The 8588-nt window shown below is 42.2% G+C and overlaps 1 protein-coding gene across 1 annotated transcript in view; it reads right to left on the bottom strand.

Moving 5' to 3' along the window:
• Nucleotides 1-308: 308 nt before the first annotated feature.
• Nucleotides 309-8588, bottom strand: part of LOC115462067 (zinc finger protein 271-like) — an 88293-nt gene continuing 80013 nt past the window's right edge. The window contains exons 7-8 of the mRNA XM_030192111.1: nt 547-2073; nt 309-461 (exon numbers count right to left, since the gene is read on the bottom strand). Of these exons, the coding sequence (XP_030047971.1) occupies nt 376-461; nt 547-2073 (1613 nt within the window). The 3' untranslated portion in view covers nt 309-375. The remainder of the gene's footprint in view (nt 462-546; nt 2074-8588) is intronic.

Raw genomic sequence — 8588 nt, 5'->3', positions numbered from 1 at the left:
CACATTGAGAACATTTACATGTTTTTTCCCCCAGTGTGGATTCTTTCATGAGCTCTGAAGCTACCTATTTGATTGAAGCTATTATCACATTCAGAATATGTATATGGTTTCTCTCCAGTGTGGATTCTGTCATAAGTTCTGAGGGCACTTTTATTATTAAAGCTATCACATTCAGAATAAGTATATGGTTTTTCTCCAGTGTGGATTTGCTCATCAGTTCTAAGGGTACTTTTTTTCAATACAGCTTTTATCAATCGAGAACATTTATATGTTTTTGTCCAGTGTGTATCTTTTCATGAATTCTGAGTTTAGTTTTTTGCTTGAAGCTTTTATCACATTAAGAACATTTACATGTTTTTTTTATTCAGTGTGGATTCACTCATGAGTTCTAAGGCTACTTTTTATAATAAAGCTTTTATCACATTCTGAACATTTATATGGTTTTTCTCCAGTGTGGATTTGCTCATCAGTTCTAAGGGTACATTTTTCAATAAATTTTTTTATCAAACTGAGAAAAATTATATGTTTTTTCTCCAGTGTGGATTTTTTCATGAATTCTGAGTTTATATTTTTGCTTGAAGCCTTTATCACACTGAGAACATTTATATGGTTTTTCTCCAGTGTGGATTTTTTCATGATCTCTAAGGTTACTTGCACGATTGAAGCTTTTATCGCATTCAGAACATTTATATGGTTTTTCTCCAGTATGGATTCTTTCATGAACTCTGAGATTACTTGGACTATTGAATGTTTTATCACATTGAGAACATTTATATGGTTTTTCTCCAGTGTGGATTCTTTCGTGAACTCTGAGTACATTTGTTTGAGTGAAGCTTTTATCACATTGAGAACATTTATATGGTTTTTCTCCAGTGTGGATTCTTTCATGAACTCTGAGAACATTTGTTTGAGCGAAGCTTTTATCACATTGAGAACATTTATATGGTTTTTCTCCAGTGTGGATTCTTTCATGAATTCTGACTTTAGATTTTTCATTGAAGACTTTATCACACTGAGAACATTTATATGGTTTTTCTCCAGTGTGGATACGCTCATGAGTTCTAAGGGTACTTGTACAATTGAAGGTTTTATCACATTGAGAACATTTATATGGTTTTTCTCCAGTATGGATTCTTTCATGAATTCTTAGAACATTTGTTTGAGTGAAGCATTTATCACATTGAAAACACTTATAAGGTTTTTCTCCCGTGTGGATTCTTTCATGAATTCTGAGTTTAGTTTTTTGACTGAAGCTTTTATCACATTGAGAACATTTATATGGTTTTTCTCCCATGTGGATTCTTCCGTGATTTCTGAGACTACTTGTAAAATTAAACCTTTTATCAGATTTAGAACATTTATATAGTTTTTCCCCGGTGTGGATTCTTTCATAAGTTCCGATGGCACTTTGATTATTAAAGTTGTTATCACATTCAGAATATGTATGTGGTTTCTCTCCAGTGTGGATTGTTTCATGAATTCTGAGATTACTTTTTTGATTGAAGAATTTATCACATATTGAACATTTAAATAGATTTGCTTCCTGGTGGTTCTTTTCATGCTCTTGTCTCTTTCTTGTGTTGGTTAATTCATGTCTTTTCCGTTTTAATGTTTGACTGAAGCTTTCATCATGTACAGAACATTTTGATGGTTTTTGCCCTTTGTGAACTTTGTGATGAATTATAAGCTCTGATTTATATGGAAAGCATTTTTCACATTCAGTGCATTGGAATGATTTGTGTCTGTGAACTTTTTTTCCTCCTGTCAGGTTTGAATTCTGAGAGAGCCTTTCCTCACATGTAGTGCTCTGAAACAGTCTCTCTCCATTGAATCTCTGATGTTGTGCAAGATTTGAGAAATGGTTGTAATTTCTCCCTTGTTCAGTACATGCATTGGGTCTGTATCTATTCTGATGTTTTTCTTTCATGGTGGGTGGTGTAACTTTACTCATATCTCCCACACAATCAGCTAAAGGAGCTGTACTGTCTGTGGAGGGGTCTTTATGTTTCCATTCCTCTATCCGCTGCTTATTGCAGTCTCTCATTCTCTTACTGTTCTTCCCAAATCCATCATCTGTTGGATAGAAATGAGATTATGTACATAAATTATACAGCTATTGAGTAAGATATATATTGGCAAATATCCCTACAGTAATCCTTAAAGACATCTGCTTTGCCAAGTCACCACGTAACTTTGAAGTGCTTTGTAAATACGCCCCCATATGTCATATAAATAGGAGGTTGTGGGCCACGTGGCTCATGGCCAACAGTAACATGGGGGCTGGTATTCAGACCGCAGCAGGCAGCTCGGCTAAATCCTGCAGTCAACGGTGAGACTGGATATTCAATCCTGGGCCATTCTCAGTGACCAATATTCAGAACTGGCCGGTTAACTTTAAACTGGCCAAAGACAGGCCTGCAATTCTGGCGGCAGGATTTGGCTGCCAAATTTAGCCGGTGATGCACTGAATATTAGCGGATAGTCAGTTATAGTGTGTGATATAACTGGTTATCCGCTAAGTGCTGACTAAGAAGATTCAACAGCTATCTCTTGCTGAATATTCCCAGATAGCCAGTTAAGCATTATTTAAACAGCCAGGGGCCGTTCCTGGCCAGTTAAATACACTGAATATCGGGGGGATGGTAGCATGGTCACGGTCCTCCCCTTTTTGTCTGGGCAGCCACTGTTTCTAAAGGCTTGAGGAGACCTCCCCAAAATATCAGCGACTTGGGCTGACTGGGTTAGTGGCTGGCCAGTTTGGGGGGAGAAGCTTAGTCAGCTGCAAATTTCTTTATTTTGTTTTTGAGCTTTATTAAGAAAAAACATAACAGAGATTGTTCAAATACAATATATCACACAATCATGAATCTTCACAGACCCAATCCCACCCTACCCACAACCCTCCCCATTCTAATACAGCCAAGTCCATAATTCTCCTTTCTGGAAACAGCATCAGTGCCCCCCAACCCCATTCAAACAAAAACCTGAACTGGAGCACTCAGGACCTTGAAATGGGTCCCAGCACCCCAGATGTCCACCAATAGTGATAGGTGTCCCAAGTCTTATGAAAAGAAAGTTTAGTCATCTAGTGAATGTAATCCATCTTTCAAAGGACCTTGTCCACAGGAGGTGCCAGTGGTTGTTTCCAAGCAGTTGCTAATATCTGTTTACTAGCTGTAAATTAAAAAAACATTTTTTTTTTTGTGTGTGTGTGTGTGTGGGGGGGGGGGGGGCCAGGTTCTTGAAGCCTGGATTGGCTGCTGTCAGAGACAGGATGCTGGGCTTGATGGATCCTTGGTCTTTTCCCAGTATGGTGGTGCTTATGTACTTATGTATTTATGTACTTATGACTAGTAGCTAATTTATGTTGCTCTTTTTTCATTCCAACAGGATTGAAATAGAGCAAACAATACTCCACCTGGACTGGATAGGTCACTTTGAAGAATCTGTTTTAGAGTGGACACTGTGAAACTCCAGAAGGGCTGTATTACTGAGCAAGTCCACCAGATATGTCCCCTCGCTGACACATCCAGGCGCCTGTTTAAAATATCCAAATGAAATAAATTTTATAACTATTTTCCACCAAACTACTAGCAATTGATACCTTGAACATAGAAACATGATGGCAGATAAAGACCAATGGCCCATCCAGTCTGCCCATCCTCCATAACCACCAAGTCCTCCTTTTCCTAAGGGATCCCACGTGCTTGTCCCACACTTTCTTAAATTCTGATAACAGTCCTTGTCTCCATGACCTCCACCGGGAGGCCATTCCATGCTTCCACCACTCTTTCTGCGAACAAATACTTCTTAGAATCCTCTTAAGCCTATTTCCTCTTAACTGCGTACGCCTTGTAGCGCTATAGAAATGCTAAATAGTAGTAGTAATGCCCCCTCATTCCAGAGTTTTCCTTCATTTGAAAAAGGCTCACTTCCTGTACATTAATGCCCCTGAGATATTACTTTTCTATCCTATCTCCCTTTCTCCCTCCTCTCTTCCAGCGTATACATGTTGAGGTTCATAAGCCTGTCCTATATGTTTTATGTGGAAGACCGCTTACCAATTTTGTAGCCGCCTCTGGACAAACTCCATCCTGTTTTTATCTTTCTGTAGGTGCGGTCTCCAGTATTGCACAGAGTACTCTAAATGGGGCCTCACCAGAGACTTATACAAGGGCACCATCACCTCTTTGTTCCTGCTGGTCATCCCTCTCCTTATGCACCCAAGCATCCTTCTCGCTATGGCCGTCGCTTTTTTCTACCTGTTTGAAAACTTTAAGGTCAGCAGACGTGGAGGGGCATCTCCGTGGGCGGCCATGCGAAGGGGCAGGACAAACCGTATTTTCGAAAAAAGATGGGCGCCCATCTGTTTTTCGATAATACGGGTTCTGCGGGGCAAATGCCTAGGATTTGGGCGTTTTTGAGCTGGGCACTATCGGTTTTCAGCTCAAAAACGAACAAATCCAAGGCATTGGGTCGTCGGAGGGGCCAGGATTCATAGTGCACTGGTCCCCCTCACATGCCAGGACACCAACTGGGCACCCTAGGGGGCATGTTTACAAATTAAAAAATACATTTAAAATAGCTCCCAGGTGCATAGCAACCTTCCCTTGTGTGCTGAGCCCCCCAAATCCCCCCCTAAAACCAACTGCCCACAAGTCTACACCATTACCATAGCCCTAAGGGGTGAAGGGGGGCACCTACATGTGGGTACAGTGGGTTTTGGGGGGGTTTGGAGGGCTCAACATTAACCACCACAAGTGTAACAGGTAGGGGGGGATGGGCCTGGGTCCACCTGCCTGAAGTCCACTGCACCCACTAACAACTGCTCCAGGGACCTGCATACTGCTGTGATGGAGCTGGGTATGGCATTTGAGGCTGGCAAAAAAAGTTGTTAAAGTTGTTTTTTTTTGGGGTGGGAGGGGGTTAGTGACCACTGGGGGAGTCAGGGGTGGTCATCTGGTCATTTAGGGCACTTTTTTGGGACTTGTTCGTGAAAAAAAAGGGTCCAAAAAAAGTGACCTGAATTCTCGCTAAAAACGGCCATTTTTTTTTATTATCGGCCTAAGGCGCCCATGTCTGCTCAGCCGATAAACACGTCCCAGTCCCGCCTTCACCACACCTCCAACACGCCCCAATCAACTTTGTTCGTTCCTACGAAGGAGTGCAGTTGCAGGCGCCTAAAATCGGCTTTCGATTATACCGATTTGGGCACCTTTGCGAGATGGGCGCCCATCTCCCGATTTGGGTCAAAATATGGGCGCCCATCACTTTCGAAAGTAAGGCTGATAATCACCCCCAAGTCCACTCTTCCTCTGTACACAGAAGCACTTCACACCCTATATTGTACCATTCCCTCAGATTCTTGTGATCCAACTGTATGACCGTGCATTTTTTACCATTAGATCTTAGTTGCCAAATATTGAACCATTGCTCAAGCATTGCTACGTCCTTCCTCATGTCATCCACACCTTCCAGGGTGTCCAGCCTATTGCACAGTTTGGTATCATCTGCAAAGAGACAAACCTTACCAAGCAGCTCTTCCGCAATATCACTCACAAAGATGTTAAAAAGAGCCAGCCCTAAGACTGATCCCTGCGGAACACCACTGATAACATCCCTATCTTCAGAGCAAGCTCCATTTACCACTACCCTGTCTCCTTTCGTTCAACCAATTTTTAACCCAGGCAGATACTCTATGTCCCATACCAAGGGTACTCAGTTCATTTATGAGTCGCCTGTGTGGAACCGTGTCGAAGGCTTTGCCTAAATCTAAGCACACCACATCTAGCATCCCTTCCACATCCAACTGTTTGGTCAACCACTCAAAGAAATCAATCAGATTTGTCTGACATGACCTGTCTCTAGTGAAGCCATGCTACCTCGGGTCCTGAGGTCAGACTGACAGGTCTGTAACTCCCAGCATCCTCCTTACTTCCACTCTTGTGCAAAGAGATGGTAGTACACTGCTATCACTGTCCTTTTCCCCTTTACACATGAAATTTCAATCCATAGGGATTCCAAGATGTGTTTTGTTTCCTGTAGAATTTTAAATCTATTTGATTAAAAGTAACTTCCCATTGCCAAGGTTCCCATTGCTTCCCAAAATCTGCTTCCCATTTATGTAAATAATGTTGTATGAAAAAGGGCAAAAGGAGCAAGGCCTTAAATATTCCTGTTATACTAGCGCCCGCTCCAGAAGAGTTTCTACCAACCCCAGTTCTCCATGGGCCATGCAGACAATAAAATCTCACAGCTGCTAATATTGAAAAATTTATGAACATCCAAGAGCTCATATTCTTCCTGCAACTCTGAAAAAGAGATAAATCCACCTCATCCCAAAACTGGCCCAAGGTGCAGAGTCCCTGGTGCTCCCACTTCTTACATGTTAACTCTAGGTGGCCAGGAAAGAAGCCTTGAGCATGGCAAATTGCCATCTGTAAGAAATACTTCAGCTTGGGGAAAAAGTCCCATATTCTACCAAGTCCAAGACGGAAATAGAGGCCTATCGGGATTGCTTTCGGTAAAGCTGCAAGGTCTTTTCTTGGAAGTCAAATTACTGCCCAAAATGGAGTATCCCCATCCAAGACTTCTCAAGGTGCACCCAGACCTTACAAGAATAGGAAAGCCAATCTGACATGATGCATCCTGGAAAAAGAACTTAAAGTTAGGAACTCTCATGCACCCATGAACTTAATTTAAGCTAGTATAAAATGGACCTGCGGACCCTCAGAGGAAGCCTCCTCCAAATGTAAGTGAAAGCTCATTTATGTAGTTTAGTAAAGAACACCCCAGGAATAGGGAGGGGGAAAGGCATGAATAAGTACAGTAACTTTGGCAAAAGCATCTTCTTGATAGCGTGGATCCACCCAATCCAAGAGAGGTTTAACCCCTCCCAGTAATCCATATCTGCAAATAATTCACTCAATATGAAGGGAAAATTAGCTTCGTGTAATTATTCAATGGTCGAGGAGATGCTAATCCCCAATTAACAGATTCATCTAGCAATCCACTGAAATGGAAACTGATGCTGTAAAACGGCAACCACTGCCCCATTTACTGTCATGTTAAGGATCTCAGATTTATGCATATTAATTTTAAAGCCAGAGACTGTAGTACTTCTACCAGAGAATCCAAAGATTCCACAGGGCAAGTCAGTGTGAGCAAAATATCATCCATGAGTAGCAAGACCTTACGCTCCCTTGGTCCCTGAGCAACCCCTCTAATCCTCAGATGTTCCCATATCAAGCCTGCCAGTGGCTCTATGACCAATGCAAAAAGTAAGGGCAACAGGGCACTGTCTACTGCCCCTAAGAAGAGCAAATACAGTTCTACAAGTCCCATCGATCTTAAGGCTACCCAGCGGATTTGTATAGATAAGCTGCAGCCATTGTAGATATTGTCCCCTCAGCCCCAGAAGATGCATCACCTAAAACAGAAAAGACCAGTGAACGTGGTAAAAGGTCTTCTCTGCATCGAGAGAAAGCAACAGCATCAGAGTATGGGCCAGCTGAGCTTCATGTAAAAGTGAAGAATTCCACGAATGTTGTCAAAAGTCTGGCAACCCTGAATGAATCCAGCCTGATCCTCATACATGAGCCTGGGGAGATATCTCTGAAGGCGATTGGCCAAGATTTTCATAAAGAGCTTGCAATCAGTGTTTAAAAGAGATATAGGCCAATAAGAAGTGCTCAAGAGTGGGTCTCTTCCCGACTTAGCTAACACCGAGATCAAGGTTAATCACCGTCATAAAACGCCTAGCCACACACCTGGGGTTACCCCACAGCCACTTAGAGGGATTATCCCCAGCACAGCTCGGGTCCGCCTGCACCTGCTGCTTGTGCTCCTCCTTCCACTGACTGGGTCACAACCACCTCTGGGCGAGTCTCCAGCTCTCAAATTATCCCCAGTGATTTATAGATTACTAGACGCCACACTCCCAGTGGTCCCATAGTTCCCAGAAAGCACTCACAGACCCAACACACAAACCATCAGAAGTCAACAGACTGAAAATGGTTTACTGTCCTAAAACTATGGAACAGTGAAAGATAAAAAGTGGAATCAGCAGAACAATAACAGGTAACTGAAATATGGATCAATTATAACACTAACTAAACATTTGTTTTACTTTCTAAAAAGTACCTGAGAAGATCAGGACATATGATTTGAGCCTCAGCAAAGAGATCTCCCTGGCTAAGACTGAACTCAAAACCAGTAACTGCTTAGTTATATTCAAACTCCAAGCCAATCACAGCCCATAGCACATTTCAAAAATATACTGCATCTTGCATCCTGTATGTGTTAAACTAAAGAGCATTAATTTCTCTTTAACAGCTTTTCAGCAAAGAAACACCACATGCTAGCCAAATAGGAGAAATACACTTCAGAACATAATTAATGAAGAAAAATATCCAATACATTTTACAGGCTTAAAACACACTGTTTCTTCACACCTCCCCCCGTAAGAAAGCGACCTCGGACTGTGGACTCTATAGTCCGCTGATCAAGTCTTGATAGTCCAGTGTCAGAGTGGTTCTGGCTCTTCCTTTCTGGACAGGCCATCAGCGTTACCATGTTCATCGCCCTTC

Source organism: Microcaecilia unicolor, chromosome 2, assembly GCF_901765095.1.
Source record: "Microcaecilia unicolor chromosome 2, aMicUni1.1, whole genome shotgun sequence".
Taxonomy (NCBI): domain Eukaryota; kingdom Metazoa; phylum Chordata; class Amphibia; order Gymnophiona; family Siphonopidae; genus Microcaecilia; species Microcaecilia unicolor.
Note: the sequence above shows the minus strand (reverse complement) of the source record. Positions and strands in the feature narration are given on the sequence as shown.